Below are 23,231 nucleotides of genomic sequence, written 5' to 3'. Positions count from 1 at the left end.
GTACCTAAGGAGAAAGCATACATAGCAGGAATTTCAACAAATTGATAGAGAATGCAGCAGGAAAAATAAAATGATCAAGCAACTGAAAATAAAATAGAATAGACAATTCACATTTCACATAAAATGGAAACCAACTCAACTACGTGCTTAGAGAAGCATCTAACTACTAAAAGAACACCATCTTAAGCTGTGGAAATTGTATGATGCTTTTCACAACTGTCTTCGCGAAAGAATAAGAGAGAAGAGAAGGCAGAACAATATCGAAGCTACTCATGAACCTGGCAGAAAACAAGAAAGAGCCAAGTCAAGCCCAATTCGCACAAATTCTTTTCTTGATTATTGTCACATACTTAGAGGCAGCCCCAGTCTAGCATTACAATTAAAGAATCACAAAACTCCTCCAGGAGGACCTGAAAAATTGCAATAACAATTCAACTGTGATCTCTTATATTTTGCGTTAAGCATCCCTCGATCTGATTTCATTTGTTGCACACTTTTGGTGTAAATTGGTTCTAATTTGATGACCAGTAACAATGCCAGGATTATTAACAGATGGACCAGGAAGATATTATCTTCTCTAAATCATATTTTTCAGTTATAATGAGCTTTGCTGCCCATACACTTTTACAAAAATGGCAATCATGCAGCATTGCGTAAAGCTAAGAGGCATACCATGAAACTCCATTCATCTAAAAGAAAAAATTACTCACAGGATTACTTTAATAGCTTCTAGTTAATTAATGTGACAAATGTAGTCGAGGAATAAAAGATTCAGCTCAAAGAACTATGACATAAAATGCACCACTCTGGTAAAAACTGTAAGGATATGCTGATCAAATATTTCAAGTTTCAGAATTCAGTTGCATGTCTTTTAGTTTAAATTCATCAGCAATCTGCTGAAATTGTTATTTATGAAAGAACTCATGAGCTATCTCTCACACATGTACAACATGAACTACTCTTTAAATGATCATGTGATGAACAAAAATGAAGTCCTCACTATTCCAGGAAAAGGAAAATACAGTGCAAATCCAAGCATATAGATTCTCCCCATTGATCAACATTAAACCATAACAACACTGATATTGACAGTGTTTTCTAACTTCATATCTTCCACGTGCTAACAATCTATTCAGACATTTACCAATGAAAAAGAGCAGTTAGGAAAAGAACCTCAGAAGGTAACAAATATATTTACAAACTATTATGCAGATCCATACCAGCAACAACTGCAGGCAGCCAAACTTGAATTAAGCAATTACATATAAGTGGCATTGCTTTGATAGATCATCATATTTTTAAACTGAGCATACCTAGAGAAATCCGAAAACACGTGTGACTTCAGGATTTGTTTGATACTTTTAAACTTCTCCCTAAGCTCTGTGATCTTCGGAAAATCTCTATAAGCTTCAAAATGGCTGCATAACTGGTTGACAGCCTGAAATGTATCCCCAAGCCATGAATTATCAGAAAAACAATCAGGAAATATGCATGAATAAATATTGTCTAACCAAGCTAATGAAGCCCTCACCATTCACACACTCTGGTTCACTTTAAAATCAGTTCACTAAGGTAAAATTGATATTGTTTTTTGAGCATAACATAATAAATGTTTTCAGAGGATTTTCTCTGATGATATGTTATCTTTAAGTTTCAAACTTCAAATTTTGAAATGTGAAGCAAAGTTGCTTCCCAAAATTATGACAATACTCTGAAGTCTGAATCATGCTCTTATGCGCCTCACAATCTTAGCCTGCATTGAGAATCATTCCATTCTGTATTCCCATAGTGGGAATAGATATTTAAATATGCATATGATCAATAATTCCAATATTCATGGTAAAATCTCGCTCTTTCTCAACTAAATCTTCAATAAATAGCATATAGCAAGGCTGCAAACTATGTAATACCTCGAGCTGTGCAGCTGCCTCCTTGTATTGTCTTTTAGAAGCCATAACTTGGAGTTGTTCTACAGCAGACACTGTCGTAAAAAGAAATGTTTGCATTAATTTCCAAATCAGATAACAATTTAGAAAGACAAAAAAGAATTAAGCAGCTGATATCTGGCAAATTATGTCAATAATGTAAGGCATGCATGATTTCTCGTGAAAAAACAACAAACTAAATGTATGGATTCTGCTAGACCTTTCTGAAACACTAAACAGACAGTTCAAGTTTAAATCAGAGGCACCACCCTTAACATTGAGTTATAAACTCAGCTTCTTCTACAGCTCATGAAAAAACTGTTGTCACTTTAATCTTCGGCATATCTTAGTTAAATTACGAAATTGGCCCAAAAACAACTTCCATAGAGACAGAAAGTAGTGGAGCAAATCAATACAGCAAATGATAAAACTTCAAGAAATTAATCCGTGGGCCAGTAACAAGTCATATTTGTTGATAATATTACATATTGGACAAAAGTTGTCCAAGAACGGCATGGAAAAAAAAAGGTGTTCACAGTGATCCATCTCTGAGAAGCACATTAATACCTTGGTTGTCAAATCCTAATACCATCATTCATTCTCACCATTTGTATGTTTAAGTTTTTCCATTCGTTGAGCTCAGTACTTAGAAATAGTTGAACCCATAGCTTGAGTAGCTGGCTTAAGTAATATATGGATTAGCAGGCAATAAGTAACTCGCTTTCCATGTTATGCAGAAATTTCTTAACCACCAGCACTCCATCGAAAGCTTTAAATTTCAAGATAGAAATCCACCTAAACCTGATGTCTAAGCTCTTCACAATTGAAGTTAATGACCCAAATATAGCAAGAAAAACCTTCTCCCAGTCCCAGATATTCAACCCAAACAGAAAGGTCTAAACAAAACATCATAGACATTGTGATTTGTGCGGTGCATCAAATAGAAATTGCCAATGCATTAAGAGACTTCAGTGTAATTTATGTGAAAAACAGTACAACTCAATACAAAAATACAACAGGACTAAAAGCAGTCTAAATCAATCCATTCTCCAAGAGAATAAAGGGCAAAAATGATAACCTAGCATGGTAAGACGATGAAGGGCAGTAATCGTAGTAGTTATGTGCTTCTTAGCAAAATCCAGTTTCTTGATGTCACGGCAAATTTCCTGAACCATTGTTTCACTTTGCTCTGCTTTGGTCTTTATTTCTTGCATTTTATAAATGAGTTCCTGGTCCAAATGGGAAATTAATTAGCCAAAGAGTGGCAGTACATAGTGAAAATGATAACCAAATCATGGGGAAAAAGTATAGGCAGTCATGATAATGAAACCAGATTTTTCTGCAGGGGCCTGACTCATAAGAAAAATGAGCAAACCTGAACAGCACGGGTAGCTGCAGCAAGATCCTCCCTGGCCTTGCTTCCTGAATTACTCTGTGTAAAGTAATAACCACAAATAAGTGGCACCTAGAGGAAATATTGTTCAAGTACAAAAAGATATGTTCCTCGATAAGCAAGACATCAACTATAATTACCATAAGTGAAGCATCATATACAAATATACAAGTATCTTTGTCTCAAAGTTAAGTATTTGATCAACCAACTGAAGGCAGAGCATCAAAGAAGAATCGGACAAAAGAAATTGCACATGTTTCTTTCAACAACATTAGGTCAAGTGAAACACCTGGATCTCGAACTACCTGATAAATACTGACAACATTTATGGGCAGTTGGCCGATTACAATGCACAAAGCGAGAATAGATGACTATGCAGATAAGAATTAACAATAACCTATTCTGCCCTTATTTGCCAGCCACAAGGGATGAATAAGGATTCACAGAGCATCTTGTTAGACTTTCATTTACCACTGATAAATAACACAATTATGTGGAACATAACAGGTAATTAATTAACACTTTGCTTTATAAAAGAGAACTTAACACTGTTCATCTGTCATCATCCACAATTAGAGAAATACTAAAACTTTAATCAATCAACAAATAGTTAAAGATCAGAAAATCATCTTATGCAGAGAGTCAATAATCCAGATTTGATTCTTTCCACAAGATTTAATCTAATTGACCCGCGAATGTCGTAAAAGCATGATGATTTGGTTTCTGCAGAACAGAAATCATAATACAGACCTCAATAACGCTAAAATTAGGCTCTTCATGACAAGCTTTGCAAAGAAATCATTATAAGTATTTTGAACTTAGCCAGAGAACCTGACCAATTTAAATATGAAGTTAATCTACACTTGCTGAACGAGTTACATGCTTGACTGAGTTTAAATTTTAACTACTACACAATTGAGACAGGTCTTGAGTGAGTATACTTGCCTTCTCCCACCCAATCTGATAAACCATACATAAACCTAGTAAAGTATGGCATCTTGTTTCCATGCCATTCATCATGAGTCAACTCGACCTAACTAAAGCTACACTAATTCGAACTTGAGCATGTCTTGATCTTACTTCAGTTAGAAACCTCTTATGACAATCAACCATTAAGGTTACAGAAAGCTAATACCGAACCAATTCATCAACAAACAAATAAAGCACAAACCAGAAGAGAACATAAATTTTTGCTACTTGACACATAGAAAAACAATAAATAGGAACGCCAACCTGCTGACGAACTGCTGCCAAAATCTCAGCATCCACTCTACGAACTTCACTATGTATTTTTTGCATAAGGGGCTCAACACCAGATAGAGAGGCCTCTGCGTATCAACCATCTTCCATACCGTCAACAAATCAATCTTTTCAAATGTTATATAGACCAACAACTGAAGGCTCAAGGCATCCTCATCTACATGTAAGTAAAACATTTTATACACATACAAATATGAAGGAGTAAATGTATGTGACCTGTGGGGAACATCTGGTTGATGAAATCCACAGCACTCTGCTTGTCAATTGTCTCCATTTTTCGCGATCAATACCTGAAAACAGATCGTAATCACTCAGCTCAGTAAAACCTCAGCCGCTGCATCTGAATCATGCACTAAATCCCCAACTTTAACAGCACAAAAATGTCGAAAAACCCAACACAAAACTGAAACTCATGTACCTGCTGAAGCACCTCTCCCTTCGCGCCCGACAATCGCACTGTTCCGCGATCCAAATCCGCAACTCGCACTGAGAAAAGTAGCAATCTTCCTCAATTGGTACCTGACAGCTATGGGGCGGTCCGCGCGGACCGGGTTTTGTCCTGGTTCATTTATATTGTACGAGTTAATTGACCAAACGGTTCGGACACATCTTTCCGTACAAGATTAGTCTTTTTTAAAAATAAATAAATAAATAGATTACACTTTATGGTTAATTACATTAATCGTCCCTCAAATTTAATTTATTATTACTTTGTCCTCTAAAGTTAAGTCATAACTACACTATCCACCAAAAAAAGAAAAAACATTTAGTCCCGACAAGACTTTTCACAGTCAAAACTAATCATATATAAGTGAATTATGTGTATAACATAATTTATTTATAACTACTTATTGGTGCAAACTCGATACTATGCATAACTTAAATTCTTATTAAACTTATTTAAATACAAAAAGGAGAAAAATAAATTAAAGACTTAGCGAAAATGATAACTTCTTAAATATTATTTTATTATTTTGTAATGTGCAAGAACAAAATATTATCGATATAATGATTTAAAGAGAGAAGCATTTTACACAAAAATAAATATTTTCTAGAATATTTTTGGTCAATATACATATTAACAATTGAAGACGGCTACTATATCCCTCACGCTTAATAAATAGTATAAATTTAAAGAGATTTAGTGGTAACACGACGAGCGTAGTGACACGGAATTCAATGTGCCCTGAATTTTTTGTAACAACATTTTCATTTGCATGCAATGCAACTAAGTACAAGAGTTGATCAAGTTGACATATAGTTTAATTTACATAAATTTGCAAGTAAACTTTACAAACTTCAGAGATAGACTAAACAACTCTGCCTAGATTATGTCACTAGTTTTACATCGTTTTGGATTTGCCTAAAAATCAGAGGCCGTATGCGTCTGCTGTAAGGAGTACAAAACATTAAAATCTTTGTACTCCTGAACTACCTAAAACTATAGTACATTATAAGATTCTGATCAATGGACCCCAAGCCTGCAGCTTCTACTATAGTTAAATCATCGTTATTTGTTCATCGGTTGTTGGTAAGAATCCTCTTTGCCCTCTTGTTGTCAAGTTTCTTCAGTAGGATATGTGTAGTTAAAGAAAAGAAACCAAGTCAGCGATCCTATAGTTTGTTTAATTTTCTTTGTTTTGCAAAAGTGTTCCTGAGTCGTATATTGTACCTGATACCGTTTCTGGCAGTGATGCTGAACTTCCGCACCCGTTTAGTGTGCTATAGACAGATGCTACATGAGGGTCGCTCCTTGCTCCCTGAATCAAAATTTACACTGTCCCGGTCTTGAAAAAGCTTTTTAAATCCTCATATTGTTTAGAATGAAATCAAAATGCGAGTGTAAAATGATACCATTTTGAGTATATTGATTACAAGAAAACTTAAATGTATTTTGTCGACTGACCTTTAGTGGGGAAACAAAGTTGTGGTTGGGGGAAGCAGCTGCATAACCACCAACTAGAAAACCATTCATGTTATTTTCACCAAAGTCTCTCAATTTATTAAGCTCAGGCACAACGATCTTGCCAAGGTCTGGCCTATCTCTTCGTCTTAGTTCTGCACATTGGAGTGCCAGTTTTGCAAAGGTCATGGCCTCGTCTAGAGGCCAATCAGGGACAGTTGGATCCAACATCTCCGCCAACGTCCCGTCCTCAATTGCCTGTTCAATGTAGTGAGTCAAGCCCATTGCTGGTTTAGCTGTGATTATCTGTAGAAGCACGATCCCTAATGAATAAACATCTGATTTCACTCCTAACATTCCCGACTGTTGGTATTCAGGATCAATGTAGCAGAAAGTTCCCGCCGTTGATGTCATTCGGTATTGTGTCACGTCTTCGGCTAGGGAAGGAGGGACGAGCCTCGCCAAACCGACGTCACTGATTTTGCTGACGTAGTTATGGTCCAGCAGAATGTTTCCTGGTTTGAGGTCACGATGGACCAATGGCTCTGGCTTCGTCTGGTGAAGAAAATGCAGCCCTGTGGCAATCTCTGCAGCAATCCTGAAGCGGAGTTGCCATGAGAGGGACCGTGTGTTTCCTTGTCTGACGAGACGGTCTTCCAAGCTACCGTTAGCCATGTACTCATAGACTAGACAACCGTATTCTGGACATGCTCCAAGGAGTAGCACTATATTGGGGTGTCTCATGCAACACAACACTTCAACCTGCATTAGTTTATTCATGAAAACACAATTTTGTGAAGCCAATATAGAGTAAATAATACATTGATACATATATGATGATTCTTGCGTAATATTATACAATAAATACAAAGCATGATATATATATATAATATCTAAAAAGAAAGTTGTATTTTTGTCCAATAGAATTTAGTTTAAGCCCTTACTTCTTGTTGAAACTGTGCTCTTCCTTGAGCAGCATCTGGACGCAAGACCTTGATCGCGACGCGTGTATGATCAAGGTAACACTTAAAGACAGGGCCATAGCCACCTTCTCCAATTTTGCGAGACACAGCAAAAAACTCTGTTGCCTCTTCAATTTCATCAATGGTGTATCGTCTATATCTAAATGGCATTACACCCACTGCCTCGTCCTTATCATCTACCTCCTGAATTGCTTTCTTTTCAGCATCAACTCGTTTTCTGGATTCCAGTTCCGCAACTCTCTGAGCTGCTTGAGCATTCTCCATGGCTGCTTTATACTTAGCTTTTTCTTTCTCAGCAGTCCGTCGTGCTGCTTCCTCTGCCAGTCGACACTCTTCTAGTCTTTGCTCCTCATCCACTCTCCATCGATGAAGCTCCACAGCCTGTATTAATATAATGCCAAAAGTTATAAAGGAAATGGTGCAAATTTTTAAGCTAGTTTTAACTGATCATACCTTTTGCTTTGCTGTTAAAGCTTCCTTACAGGCTGTGCTATACATTTCCATAGTTTTCTGAAGCTCAAGCTTTAGCCTTCTCATTTCAGCTTCCACATCATCCTGTAATTTGAAATGAAACACGAGTAAATAACAGGCTTGTGATTGTTTCTAAAGAATCTAAACTGATTTTCTTTCCATTTTCACAGCAACATATAATATTTGAAGAGTACAAGAATGACACACACGTTTTCAGTCGACGACGATGAAAAATCAGTGTAAGAACCCAATTCGCTGAATCTGGCCGTTGAGCGCATCGATCCAAAACTACTTTCTGAGCTTGTTGATAGTCTCGATGTTCGACCTGGATCTATGCCATCATAGAGCATACCGGACATGGGATCTGTGATTGCCCTATCTACGCTTGGCCTCCCTGAGCTTACGAATGATATATCACTATCAGATTCTGAGAGATCTGCAAACATGTTTGCGTGGAACCTCTGTGCCCGAGAAAATGGCGACCTGTATCACATAAATGTCAAAAAGGTTTATTATGTTCATCAAAGTTGCCGAGTCCTTAACAATATCGGGCGATGTTGTTTTCGCTGGTACATCAAGATATTATCAAATGATATGAAAACTATAATTAATGCAATTTACTACCCGTTGATTCATATTAAAATGCTTTAGAATAAAGTTAACCTTAACAGTATTGTCAACCTTGAATTTGTAATAGAAAAATAGTTCATTAGCAATAACAAAAAGCAAGCATTAGTTGATGTATCGATACATCACCGAAGTTATATTGCAATAAGTGTCTAATAAATAAGTTTTAATTCCGTTACCGGATATGATATCCACACAATGCAATATGGTCATATATTATCCCTGATAATATCTTGATAGGGCGATGTAATCCAATGTTATCAAGTATTACGTCTTATGTATACATACACTTGGACAACAATGGTGGTATTGTTGATTACCAGATCAGTAAAAACCTTACAGTACTTAAGGTAATATCAGCCAGAACTTTGAACTATGATTGAGACAAGTGGAAGAAGATTTATAAAAGGGACTTACTTGAGTGAATCAGAGTCATCAACACCTTTGCGCGGAGTCCTGTCTGTAGCTGCTCCACATATTCTCAAGCTTTATCATGCAAATAAATGGGAAAAGGTAAAATGACAACATCACATATCGGACAAAGACAAACACACCTCTAATACTTGGCAAGTTCTTGGGCCGAGCATCAGGGGATGAAGTAGTGTTGTTGGTTTGCTCTTGCATTTGTTGTATCTGAGTCAGAAGAGGAGAAGTGAATGGTGCAAGACGAGAAGCATTCCGCACGGATGAGATCTTTGTTTTTGAGATAACGTAAACAGTGCAGAAGTCCGGTGATCCCTTTGATACACTATTAGGAACATCTACCATCTTCAATCTTCTGCTATACCAACAATTGTTATTTTTATATTAGTACGCATCTCATAGTCTTACAAGATCACAAAGACTCAGCTGTTGCATCATATTATAGATTTTGATAACATGACCAAAAACGTTACAAGATCATCATATTCGTGCTGGTTGTTTCAATTCCTGTTCAACATCTATAATTCACTCAAAGATTTTCAAGTCCTAGGTTGACTTGAGCAGCAGGACTAAGTGGAAAAATAATGGGATCATCTTTACCTGATAAAGCCATGACGTGAAGCTCCTAGAACCAAGTTCTCAATTGCAGCATGGGCAACGTACTCCGTTATTGCTTTTGCAATATCCGTGTCCTCCAATACCACATCAAAGCAATGTATCTGCTCAGAGTAATCAAACAACAAAAATAAAGAAAGAACAAAAATGATGAAAATCAGATTCTTTACTACTAAATCCTCCAACAGAAGGATGAAAAAAAGAACAGTATTTCAACTTACATCTTTTCGAGTGCAGAAGCAATGAAAGGTGAGGAACAAGTCTTTGGTATGCTTTTCAAGTATTTGCTTGGTTGTACAAGGATCTCCACTAACACCATTACCAGCATAATTTTCACATACTGCATCCAAAAAATATTAAAATAACAGGCCTTCAGCCAAAATAAGGAAAAGAATCCAAATACATAAAAAGCATTCCATACAAAAACCATTGTTATACATTGTCTTCATTTGGGCATATCATCAAACACAAAGCAATATTTGCCTTTATTACCTTCAAATGATTGTCATTTACTCTCTTACGGAAAATCCCATGTTAAAGCTAAGATCTTTCGTTTGTAATTCCTTTAAGGGCTTATAGTTGAGCTCTGATCCTGACATGGATCATCTTTCTTGAACAATTTTACTACATATTCTGTAAATAAGACATAAAACTTCCCTTTTCTTGATATCACTTCATTGGTCCTAAGAATATGGCAGAAGTTTTTAATCACAATTTCATTCCGACCATTTCTAAGTAGACAAAGAGCTATTATTTTATATCCTAAATACCTAATTTAGCATCAAAGTTCTACAAGTGCCCCTAATTTATTTGTATATTCCCTATATTATATTGTTGTATTCAGCATTATGAGCAATTTACTTTCTTATTTTTGTCTTTGTAAAGGCTTTCTTTGTACTAATTACTACATAATTCCATGACAAAAGGTTCAATACAGAAGTTCTTTCTCACATATATACAACCATATAATGAAATCAATCGATAAGCATGACCGAATAAGAAATTTTTACGCATACAAAGCCGCGGACGACCTCAAAACAACTATGATGACTGAAAAATAAAAGAATTCAATATACAGACGTGCAAAAACACAAATATTACAATGTACAAAGAAATAGATCGAAGAACATGATCAGACAAACGTGTGCATGAAGCCTATTGGGAAGCCTCAAAACAACGTGAATGACTAAAAACCAAACAAAGTCAACATGCAGACCTGCAACAACACAAATATACAACCATACAAGGAAATAGATTAAGGAACACGATCAAATACGATGTATACGAACATGAAGCCATTGACACCCTCAAGACAACATGCAGACGTGCAACAACATGGTGACATCCATACAACAACATAATCGACCAAAACAAGAAACGTTTACGTACATGCAGCCATGGACGACCTCAAGACAACGTGAATGAGAATAACGGTCTGGCCTCGAGTGAGGAGGTTTTCGATGGCCCATTTGATTGCATATTGGCTTCCTTTATCCTTGTCTATGGCTACAGCAACAAGGCCATTGCGTCCACCCCGTTTGCCAGGACTACTACTCCCCTTTGCATTTGGAAGCCACATTTCTCACTTTTTCATGCACAAAAAACCTTCTTTCTTCAAGTCTTTTTCTTATGTTCTTTCTTTCTCAATCTATATCATGTGTTCTAACATCATATGTATCACCTAAGTTTCCCCTTTCTTGTTTTGCAATTAATGAAAACTCATTTCTTCTTAATTATTTTATTATTTTATTTTTCTTTCTTCTATTTTTGATGCTTTTGGGATTTTGTTGGTAGACAAATTTGAGACCATTTAAAGAAAAGGCATGCCTGAAATCTCTCCCATTTTGTATGACTAGCATAAAAAATATGGGATTAATGGTCTAAAATCAACCCTAGTTGATTTGATGGAGGGTGGATTAATTGTAATTTTGAGTGCGTAACTATACATGTTTGGAATTATAATTTTTTGAAAAGTACAACTAAACAATTTAATTCATTAACGATCTAATTTTAACGATTTAACAGCACTTGTTATAAAAAAATATCAGAATTCCTAGGATAATCACATCTACATGTCGCATGACAGCTTAAATTTGTCGGAGTTCTAAAAGTCTTCACGTGAGGTGCGCTTGATTTTTGGACAAATTTGAGTTTTTTCTAAAATAAATGTCATCCATCCGCAAAAGTTAAAACATTGGAGGATCAAATTATCAAATTCACTTTTAAAAGTGATGCATGCGATTTTAGCACGGATCCAACAAACTTGGACTTCGAGCGATGAACCCAAATCCAGCAGCAAAGAATTCGAAAGAAAAGAACCTGCAAAACAAAGGATTAGCACTCCGACATCCAAATTAATATTGGATTTAAGAAGTCATAATTCCAAAATAAGAAAACTTATAGAGAATGAGGCGTAATGATATAAAGTAGAAGTAAAAAATTATATTTGATAGAGTAGAATAAACACAACATAGTAGTAGCTAGAAGTCAGCCGTTGAATGTATCCCCTCCTGGGGATAGAACTTCTTTTTATTGTAGAATGTCCCTCTTTGTCAAGGAACCCAACGTGTTTCCCATTTTGAGGGTAAATAGATAGAGTTGGTTGAGATAAGTCATGATCCATCCCTATCTTTTACTAATCTTGCAATTAGGAACATTATTCGACTGGGAGAGAGTCCTTGGCTGAGAATGACTCCTGGTCCGCAAGGAGTCTAGCTGACTCAAGAATCCGAGCTCTTGAGGGAACCTCCCTCAACACGCGTCATCCACGCTGGACGAAAGAGATAGGCGGAGGGTCCAGGTATAGGCCACGTGTGCTTTGAAGAGGGACATGGACACGGGTGTTGGGCCGATTATCTAGTATTTGGGCCATAATATTGGACTATGCCAAGCGGTTTTCCTCCACCTGAGCTGTCATATTTATGGGAGGGAGTTTTGGGCTTTCACGCTTGTTCTTGGGTCAGACTTTCTTGGGCCGCACCCATTACCTAGTCCCCCCCGCCCTCCTTCTTAGAGTGGGGGTCCTTGTCCTCTTTGATTGGGAGGGGGGATCCCGTTACAGACTGAGGGGGGATGCCTTGAGATGATTTCCTCCCTTCTTTCACTTTGCACGTGTCTTTTCTGAGACATGTGCTCGAGTACTATGGCCTGCCAATGCTAGAGAAGGAAATGATGGCTAGGCATAGGCCTAGCCTCCTTGATTGGCGAGCATTGATAATTGCCCTCACCACGCGGGGGTGCGGTTACAAAACCGTCCCATCACAGGCGGTTGCCAAGGTGTGTCCTTAACTCCTCCACCACGTCTTTAAGCAGGTACAATTGCCTTTTTTCTTCTTCTTTCCTTTTTCTTGAAGTATCAAGGGTTTCTCCTCTAAAAAATATGTAAGTATCTTGCTCTTTTCTCCTTTGAAATCTTTGGGTATTTTTCGTTCAAAAAGCATGTCCTCTTCCGACGAGTCAGTTCATTTTGTTGTGAAAACTTTTGCAAATGATGATCCTTTAGAGGCACCTCAAGGGAGATAGGTGGTTTTCCGCCCAGCTTTCCTCATGGCTGAAAGAGGAGTCTCCGTCCACCGTCTTATATATGAGGAAGGATGTGGACTATGAAATAGGGGGGAAAGAAGCGGAAGGTTCTTTCCCTTGGGAGGAAGAGAGGGAGATCTCCCCTTCACCCCTAGAGTGGGGATCTTCTATCCTCAAAACCTAAGGGATAGACCAACTGATACGAGAGTATCATGTTCCTCCTGCCTTCATTATGTACACTCCCACTCCCAAGAGCCGTCCTCATCTTCCTTCTCCAACTGTTTATGCTTCTTTCTGGTACAGTTAAAATCAGGTTTACGATTTTCCTATTCCATCTTTTTATTCTAATATTGGTCTCTTTTGTGTTCCCTTGAACCAGTTGGTCCCCAACTCCTTTAAGCTTCTGGCCAGTTTTTTTTATAATTTTTCGCTTTCATTAGTTTCTTGTTATTTCTATTATTTTTGCACAGTGGTACCATCTGAAAAGAGCGAAAATGGTTTTTTTTGTGTTTATTCCTCGTACTATTGTTTCTTTCTTGCCTGCTCCAAATCCTCCAAAAATTTGGATGAGAAGCTTTTTCTTTGTTTTGCCCCTCTCGCCTATGGTCATCCTTGATTGCTGAATTCAGGAGCTCTCCTCCCCCCCCCCCCCCCCTTTATTCTAAATGAGAGCCCCTATAACTGCCGGTCCCTCATCGATGAGAGACTCCTGGGCCATTTTAGCTTAAGTCCACGGGTGGATCCCTTGTGGGACTCCTTGGGTATTTTTATTTTTTCACTTGTTCTTTATTTTGCTTTATTTGTCTCGAATTGTAATCTGGATTATTTATTCCTGAATTAGATAAATCATGTTTAGCAAGTTGATGCGAGATCATACTTTGGGGACCCAAGCTGGAGAGACTCCTTCTTCTCGGTCTTCTAAGGGGACCCCTTCTTCTAGTGAGTTTAAAGGGAAGCGCACCGCCTCTCCTACACCAGGTGCCACCCTAGGGGGTTCCTCTAAAAGAGAAAAGTTGGGCTCATTTGGAGCTTCTCCTGTCAGTTCCACAAAGCTACCTCAGGGCCTCCTCCTCAGCCTATTCTTAAGGATAAAAGGGGTGTGTCCCTCAAGTTCTCTCGTTCCTATTCCACTTGCTCGCATACCTGTTAATCTTGGGACTAAGAGAGGGGGAGTAATGCGATGTTGGTGTCTGAGAGGAGTGATGTCAACCGGGATAAGCATCTGTTGTCCTCTTTGTCAAAAGAGGAACTGGAGAGGATAACCCCCTCCTACATAGTTAAGGTATTTCTCTCTTTAATTTTCTTTTCCAAAAAGTGTTTATGTGACGCTTTCTTCCTCCTGTCAGGCCATCTCTATATGTAAAGAGCTCTTCTCTCTCCCCCCACCTCTCAGAATGATGCTCAAAGGTGAAAACTAGAGGAGAAGGTAGCACGCTTAGGGGCAGAGAACACCAAGCTCAGAAAGGACAAAAAGAAAACAATCGCCCATTATCAGCAACTGGAGAAGGACCTGAGGAGGCTACAGAAGGAGGCTAGAGCCATGAGGAGGCCCTTAAGAAAGAAGCGGAGAAGGCCTCCCTCGAGTTCCCTGATACTACTAAAGGCCAACGTTATTTGGAGGGCTATTGGGAAAGCCGTCTGGAGCAATTTAAGAAGTCTGAAAAGTATCAGAGAGAGGTGGTTGGGATAGGAGGGCCCTATTTCGAACATGGATTTGTGGCATGCAAGAAGCAGTTTAAAGACACGGGTATCCTCTAGCAAATGGATCGGGCGCATTATACAGAGCTGTTGCAAGATCAATGAAGGAAAGCTCTTCTCTTTAAAGGGGATATACCCTTGAGCCTGAAATTGCTCTCTACATGCCGTGAAGCTATGTTAAAAGTAAGGCATGGCTATCTTGGCCATGGTCATCGAATTTCTTGAACTCCTTGAGGCGGCTTTCCCTATAAGCCTCCAAGTAATTCTTGCCCTCCTCTGAGTGGGAAAAATCTAACACCGCCCTCTTAAGAGCACCCTCATGACCGGACACCTCCTTTTGCAACTTCTTCAAGTCTTTCTCTAATTGTTGCATGAGACACTCCAATATTCACTGAATTTTTTTAAAATTAAACAAAAATTTATATTTACACCGCATTGACTTATTGCAAGTCAAATAATTTTTTTTTTTATCAAACAACCCTTAAAATATACCTATTCACATGCACAAGCATGTGGAGAAGTCTAAGGATAGTTTGATAAAAAAAAAATTATTTAACATGCAATAAATCAATAATAAGTCAATCAAGAGAAAGTATACATTTTTATTTATTTATTTTTTGCTAATATCAACAAAGTTGGTGAATTTTGACTAATAAATAAATCTATTTATTAGACAAAAATAAATATATGGAGTGCTAAATATAATTTTTGAAATTATAAAAAAAATTATATTAATTACACGGAATCTCAGTGTAATGGTCCCTAAAATTAATTCACTGAAAACCCTTAATTTAAAGTGGCGGGTGTCAATTGTCATTACTCGTTTTCAAGGCGTTCAAAACGCAATTAGAAGAAAATAGAACGAAACCAACCAACTGCAATTGGCGTCTTCGACCTGACAATAGCATAAAAAACTTCACCACGTTGACGTCTTCAAGTTGAATTATCCCCCAATTTTTTACTCCATTTCCCAAGCCCAAATCACGCACTCGAAAACCCATCAATTATCTTGCCAAGATTCGGGCGAGAAGATGCATCTATGGCCGTCTATGAGGCTGAGGGACTCCTTCAAGAACAATTACTTGAAGAAACTTGAATGGAATCTTCATAGGATGAATATTGAGAAGCAGCAGCAGCAGAGAGATCAGTCGACTAGCAACCAGCAGAAGCTCTTGGAAAACGATCAAACTGATTCGAAAAATTCAGGGTGTGGAGGGTTTGGTGTGATTTGCAGAGAACTTTTCATGGTTCTCTCTTGCTGTTACTGTTGTTTCTGCTGTGGAGGTATAAGCCTCTTCGTTTTCACTCTCTTTATCCTTCTATGTATTTTTGGTATTCTCCCTGTATGTTAGGCTAAGTGGGAGAATGATTTTACTGAAGATTTAGTAGAATTGGTATCAGTTCTTGTTTTGATGCATTGGGTCTTGCGAATATCATTGGATGTGGTTTTGGTTTCTCTTATCATTGAATGCTACTCGGTATTTGCTGATGTTACTTTGGGTATGAAGCATCAAGATATAAATTTCAAAGACTGCAGTTAAGGATGAGTATAGAATATTTCCAATTCTTTGACTAGTTTGAAGCTTTCCAACAGGTTTTTAGTTTATCCTGCTAAAGTGTTTGTCCAAGCTTTGTGCTTTAGAGCTTCACCTTTAGAACTTCTGTATGATATAAAGAGAATTATCAGCGATCACTAGACGACCTTATGGGATATGTACATGGCAAAGATGTCGATGACTGTGATGACATGTTATGTAGTTTAATATTAAAGATTACATCGTTATCAGAAGATGTTTTGAACCTGTAAAGGTAGCCTCCCAACTTATTGAAGATGAATGCTGCATGTCGAACTTATGATAACAAGGGCTCTACTTTGATGTATGAGGTCGTGTAAACAAGCATTTCGCGTTACACTTATTCTGCTGTATGAAGTGCAGAGATTGAAGCAACTTAGTGATAATGTTTTTAAGCTTCAAGTTTGAGATAGGTTGTGATATGGAATCTAGTTGAAAAAATGAGACTTGAAGAGAAAGTCAAGTGCATGTTGTTTTACTCGAAAGTGTTATGATCATTGACTAGTGCTATGGCTACATAGTCAAACATGAGGTGGAGTCAATCAACCAAAAGCTTTTTGTGTTTGGGGTTGATGTTTGATCATGGCATGCCAAGATGCAATGCTAATTGCATGGTGACTTTAATAGTGTATAGTGTTTGATCGAACTCTCGTCTCCACCCATTGATCTAAAAAGAAAGATAAGAGATTCGTGTCTTACATATAAGTTGTTTACCATCTTGGCTATTCTAGAGACTTGTTGAAATTAAGCTTAGACCAGAAGGAGCTTTACCTAGAGAATTTAAAAATACATTCAGATTATTATGCATAGAAATTTAATCGAAGACATAACGGTAACCATTTGCAAGTAGGTTTCAAATATTAAACCAGTTCAACAAATACATGCAACATTATAATCATATTCACCTCTCCCGGTGACCTTAAATAGTTCCAATGAATTATAATGAACTGGTAGCACTCAACAGGATGATTATGAAGGTGAATTGCTGAATATACGGTTACTTCTCTGCGATTTACTTTCTGATTTACTGCTTCTGGAAATCTTTACTTCACTTGAAATACCACCATTTCATGATGTATTGCAGTTCTTGGGCAACCATACTGAATTAGTTCTATACTTGGCTTTTCCGAGTGAGTCTGCAGTAGCAAATGATGAGTTCTGGTTTTATCAGAACCCCCTCTGGAAATGTACTTGACATAAACACAGGGTTGTTGACATCGTGGGTAGAGTTGAGAAGGGTTTGAGGAAAAAGAAATGTTTTAAATTCGGGCTTGTGTTCCATATGTTAGCTAGTTGTAATCCGTATAGCATGTTCTAATTAGAGATCGATAAATGCAACCCTGTTAACCTCATAATTTCTTTCTTCTGCTTCAGCTTGTATTGAGGGCGACGAAAGCAGCTGATAACATATCAAGGAACACATAATCAGGGACCTGGTCTTGTACAGAGTAGACGGCAAAGGAATCATCAAACAAAAAACATTTTATCTGTAGTACTTAGCATTGGTGTAATTTACACCTTATCGTCTAGGATTGTGGTAAGTTACTACAAATAACGGTTGCAATGGAATGTTACTTCTGGTGGTGGTTCTTTTGGTGTTTTTCAGGTAGATGTATAGTTTTTTCAGCAGATTCCATCCGAGCGAATCATATTATAGCGAAAGATGTGGGAACTAGTTTATTTTTAATGCAAAATAGTCGACAATTGATAGTATGATATAATCTTTTTGATAAAAAGACAGACGAAGCAGGGTAGAACTCGTAGCCATGGAGAAGAGTGTGAAGGGAGAAAGAAGATTATGGTAACCTGAAGTAGTGAGAAAATACAAAAACAGCGGCCACAGCTGGGTTCAACCAAAACCTACGTATAGACTTTAACTAGAAAAATAAACTGCTAATAACACCTAAACTCCCTGACTAATTAAAATACACACAACAGGTGACTGCCAAGTAAACTAGAAAAGGAAGCGTGAAGGGGTTTCTGAATAAGAGGCGCATACAAAACTAATAAAAGATTTACACATTTCTTCCAGCTGCAGTGATAAAGACCTTGTTAACGCTTTTTCATTATTTCACTAATACATCAGTTTGTTGATCTTTCGGCACAGGCTATAAGTTATGAAGGTACTTCACTGACTCCAGCGGGTTTTGACCCCGGCGGTGCCCTCTTAGGAATTGGGCAAACTGCATTACGCCCCATGTGTTATATGGAAATAGCAATTTACTCCCTTGTATTAATAAAATTCTCAATTTGCCCTTTTGTATTTTTAGAAAAGAAGCAAAATATCCCTTTCATGCGAGAGGTGCAACACATGCGCTTTTTTTGATTAAATTTTACCTATAAAATGATACTTATGTCCCTAAATTTGAACCGTTGGATTTTTATATATATGCATTAACTGTGGAGATTCGATAAAAAAATCAATGGTTTAGACCTTTTCTTATTTATAATTCATATTTATCTATAAAATCAATGACTTGTATTTATTTGAATTAGATCGGTAGTTTAGATTTTTATACAAGTTATAAACATAAATTATAAATTATCTATACATAAATATAGACACAATATATATAATATAAATAAAAATAATTATTTACAAAAAATAAATTATAAATGATAAATTATACATACACATACACATATATAATATTAATAAAAAAGAAAAAGATTTAGAAAAATAGGAAAATACTATAATTTATATTATCCGAAATAAAATATATGATATTAATTAATAATTATAATATATGATCAATTTTGTGTATAAAATTGCTAAAATATTGCATATATAATTAAATATATAAAAATTTTATAAACAAAAATATATATAAAAAAAAAAACTCGCAAATCGACTCGCCAGTTGATGAATAAAGAGAATTGAGCTCGAGCTCAAATTTTTCAAGCTCGAATCGAGCTTAAAATCGAGCCGACTGAGCAGCTCGTCTCGTCTCCTAGCTAACCGTAAGTGTCATCTAGTAAATGCAAAAGGCCATTCATCATCTTCCTTGCTTAGCTACTCTCTCTCTCTCTCTCTCTCTATATATATATATATATATATATCTCACTGACACACACAATTTCGTCCACTGAACTGAAAACCGTATAGGCCCCAACCCCCACCGCGATGTCGAAGTACAAGCACCCCGTAGCAGAAGCCAACGAGTCGAGCCCATTTGGCTCACTGACTCCTGCCGAGTTCTACGCTCACCACGGAGTGACCCACGCCTCCGAGTACATCACCAGCAAGCAAAGCCTCAAGCTCTTCACCCAATGGTGGACCCCACAAGAATCCACCACCCCCGTCAAAGGCATCGTCTGCGTGGTGCACGGCTACACCGGCGAGTCCAGCTGGTTCGTCCCGCTCACAGCCGCACACTTCGCTCGCCAAACACGGCTTCGCCGTCTGCGCCATCGACCACATGGGCCACGGATTCTCCGAAGGGCTCGTCGCTCATTTGCCGGACATCAACCTCGTCGTGGATGAGTGCATCTTGTTTTTCAATGGCTTTCGCGCGAGATACGATGCGGATTTGCCGGCGTTTCTGTACGCGGAGTCGTTGGGTGGCGCTATAGCGTTGCTGATCACGCTCCGCCGCGACAAAATTGTGCCGGATAGGAGGTTCGACGGCGTCGTTTTGAATGGGGCGATGTGTGGGATCAGCAACAAGTTTAAGCCGCCGTGGCCGTTGGAACATTTCCTCTCCATCGCGGCGTTTTTGGTTCCTACTTGGTGCGTGGTGCCTACGCGCGGCTCTTTGCCAAACGTCTCCTTCAAGGTAATTTGTTTCTTTCTTCTACTGTTCTATGTCCTTTTCTTATTACTATTTTTATATATCTTATTTTGATAATTTTCATAATATTTAATGCGAATAATTATATTTACACTTATATATTTATAATTTATACAAATTATCGTTATTTTTTTAAAAAGTTGCGCATATATTTAAACAAAAATATCAACATCATTTACACGAATAATTTTTAATTTTTTAAAATTTTTACGTACACTCATTGAAAATGTCGACACTCTTGCACAAACTAGCCTTAATTTTTTATTATCAAGAACAATTTTTCTAATTAAACGAAAAACAGAAATAGTTTGTCTAAATAAATAAAAAAAATAAATATAATTATCCCTATTTAATAATTAATTATGAAATTATAAATTCAAACACAATAATTTGTTGGCACGGACAAGATCCAATTAAATAATTCAAATTCAATAACTCCATAAAGAATTTCAAATCAATTATACGATAAGTGCAATATACTTGTGGTGTAATTGGTTATAGTTCAGAAAAAATATCAATCACAGAGCAACTGCAATGCATTTATATTGTGATTGGTTTGATTCGACTAAACTTAATCCGAACAAAAATTCTCCGAGGTAAAAGTTATGGCTGTTAGAAGTGTGGGGAAGTGTTGATAGCCGTAGCTCAATTAGCGGAGTTAAGGCTCTATTTTTGAGGTCATAGGGTTAAATTTTATCACTGTGTAGAATATTTTTTATTTTAATAGTATGTATAATTTTATTTTATTAATAGGTGTTATTGTCGTTGATAGTCGTTAAAATATTGATATATGATATTCATAATTGAATAGAATTATTTAAAAAAATAATAATAATTCATTACTTTCACTCTAAAAACAAAAGTGTGAGGAACTATATGAAATTTCATCATAATTCAATATTATGAGCATTAATGCATTATTGTTTTATTTTAATCCTAGTTTTTTTATTGTTTTAATAATAATTATTGATTATTTATAAATATTTACTATTGATAATTAATATCGAGTATTATAGTTGTGAGTAATTAAAATTATGATATAATTATAATCGGGGGTGGGGGCCGGCTTGGAATTGAAAGCTCGAGTCGCCACATTTCCCTCTATTATTTAATTTCTTTTTAGGGATAATTATATTTACCATTTTTAGATTATGATCTGTTTATATAAATTAGTTTTGTCTTTTAGATAATTATACATATATTTATATAAACGTCAATGTCTTCTGTACAAATTATCTCTATTTTTTAAAAAATTATATATTTATTTTAAATGATAAAAATGATCTTGAGAATTTTATATTTATTTTATTATTTATTTAATTTTATGAAAGTTCATTAAATTATTTATTAAATTTTCTAAGAAAATTAATCAAATGTGCTTGTCAATAGGGGTAATAGACACTTTATTACATGAGGGAAGGAGTGCACATCTGAAACTTCCGGTTTGTTATGAATGTTTCTCCGTCAACTTAGTATTAGAAAAGTTCTTGTTTGGATTAGATTTGGTCACATCAAATCAATTACAAAGCAAGTGTATATGTGTATTGGTCATTCTTTTTTTAACTGTACACCAATCACACAGTAAGTTGATTGCACTTGTCATATGATTGGTCCAAATTTGACCAAACTGGATCTAAACTAGAATTTCCCCTTATTATTATGCAGGCTTATAACAATTTTCGTATATAATACTTCGCTTTGATGGATTTACGATGATCAAATTAAGTCATGGCCGGACGAGTTTTGATGGATAAAATATTCAGTATTTGTTTAATTTCTTTATTGGGTAGTCATAACGAGTTTAATTCAATTTTAACATTTTTTATTAAAAAGAAAAAAACAAATGTGATGGCAATTTTTATGCATTTTTCACCAAAATCTCCAAAGTTTTACTTCCTGAAAGCATTGGAATTACATCTTTACTTCTATTACTTGCGACTTGTTCAAATTTGGACATTTTCCCTTTGTTTATCAATGAAAAAGGTGGAGTGGAAGCGGAAGCTGGCGCTGGCAAGCCCAAGGCGGGCGCTACTAAGGCCGCGTGCATCCACAGCGCAGGAGCTGCTACGGGTGTGCCGAGAGGTGCAAGGCAAGTTCAGTGAAGTCGACGTGCCGTTTCTGATCGTGCATGGTGGCGACGACATAGTTTGTGACCCGGTGTGCGCGGAGGACCTCTACAATCGTGCTGCCAGCAAGGACAAGACGTTGAGGATTTATCCTGGAATGTGGCACCAGCTGGTGGGGGAGCCGGATGAGAATGTGGAACTCGTGTTTGGGGAGGTCGTTGAGTGGCTCCTGACTAGGGCTGAACGTGGTGTCTCAGCCCCAGTCATCGGTGGCTGACGGTGGCGCGTGGTTTAGTAAATTGGAGTTACGATCTTGTTGTAGTTGGGTAGTAGGTGGTGGAGTTGGTTTAGTAAATTGGAGTTATGATCTTGTTGTAGTTGGGTAGTAGGTGGAGTATGAGGATGTGTATGGATGATGTTGTGAAATTATAACATAATAATAAAATTTTATGTGATTAATTAATTAGAACAAATATAATTGTTGGGGTCAAATTCATTTTGACCCTTGTGATATATGAAAATATAAAAAAAATTTTTATAAAAATTTTAATATCAAAAATCACTCCTATGTTATGAATAAATTATCACACTGTCCCTTGGTCAACGGTTTTAGTCCCATGAATTTCATAAAATTTTTGCACATTTAGTCTTTATTCATATCTAATTGCATGCTAATCCCCTGCTCGCGAAACATGGTATCAGAACCTTAGGTGTATTGAAGAAATATATGTTTATATTACATTTAGATATTATTTATCCACTAATGGAGGAGATTCTTCGAGAGAAAATGGAATCGAATGAAAGTTCGAGTTACAATGAAACAGAAAATATTTTCAGATTTTGAAAATACATAAAAGGGAATTTTACATGGAAATTCTTGACAAATGTTACAACGGTTCCAAGAGGATTGACAAAAAACTTCTCATGCCAGAAGAAGAACAAGAATGGCTGAGGAATTCTGAAGTTCGACAGATACTACC

General features: G+C 36.8%; 3 protein-coding genes and 1 pseudogene across 3 annotated transcripts in view; 2 read left to right on the top strand and 2 right to left on the bottom strand.

Moving 5' to 3' along the window:
- Positions 1 to 5,137, bottom strand: part of LOC105161119 (vacuolar protein sorting-associated protein 53 A) — a gene marked incomplete in the record, with an annotated part of 15,377 nt that extends 10,240 nt beyond the window's left edge. The window contains 7 exon segments of the mRNA XM_011078709.2: positions 1,314 to 1,438; positions 1,911 to 1,981; positions 3,004 to 3,154; positions 3,301 to 3,357; positions 4,552 to 4,646; positions 4,795 to 4,868; positions 4,997 to 5,137. Coding sequence (XP_011077011.1) covers positions 1,314 to 1,438; positions 1,911 to 1,981; positions 3,004 to 3,154; positions 3,301 to 3,357; positions 4,552 to 4,646; positions 4,795 to 4,852 — 557 coding nt within the window.
- LOC105161118 (U-box domain-containing protein 52) lies at positions 5,820 to 11,364 on the bottom strand. The gene is made up of 11 exons (XM_011078708.2): positions 10,990 to 11,364; positions 9,822 to 9,940; positions 9,586 to 9,704; positions 9,117 to 9,340; positions 8,980 to 9,028; positions 8,145 to 8,418; positions 7,918 to 8,019; positions 7,426 to 7,845; positions 6,485 to 7,243; positions 6,251 to 6,338; positions 5,820 to 6,144 (listed from the first exon to the last, which is right to left on the bottom strand). The coding sequence occupies exons 1-11, from the start codon at positions 11,177 to 11,179 to the stop codon at positions 6,137 to 6,139; spliced, it is 2,352 nt and encodes a 783-aa protein (XP_011077010.1). The 5' UTR covers positions 11,180 to 11,364; the 3' UTR covers positions 5,820 to 6,136.
- LOC110011848 lies at positions 15,715 to 18,107 on the top strand. Its single transcript, XM_020693128.1, has 2 exons — positions 15,715 to 16,104; positions 17,769 to 18,107. The coding sequence occupies exons 1-2, from the start codon at positions 15,852 to 15,854 to the stop codon at positions 17,795 to 17,797; spliced, it is 282 nt and encodes a 93-aa protein (XP_020548787.1). The 5' UTR covers positions 15,715 to 15,851; the 3' UTR covers positions 17,798 to 18,107.
- LOC105161117 lies at positions 19,289 to 22,710 on the top strand (annotated as a pseudogene).

The sequence above is a fragment of the Sesamum indicum genome, linkage group LG4 (genome assembly GCF_000512975.1).
Source record: "Sesamum indicum cultivar Zhongzhi No. 13 linkage group LG4, S_indicum_v1.0, whole genome shotgun sequence".
Lineage (NCBI taxonomy): Eukaryota > Viridiplantae > Streptophyta > Magnoliopsida > Lamiales > Pedaliaceae > Sesamum > Sesamum indicum.
Note: the sequence above shows the minus strand (reverse complement) of the source record. Positions and strands in the feature narration are given on the sequence as shown.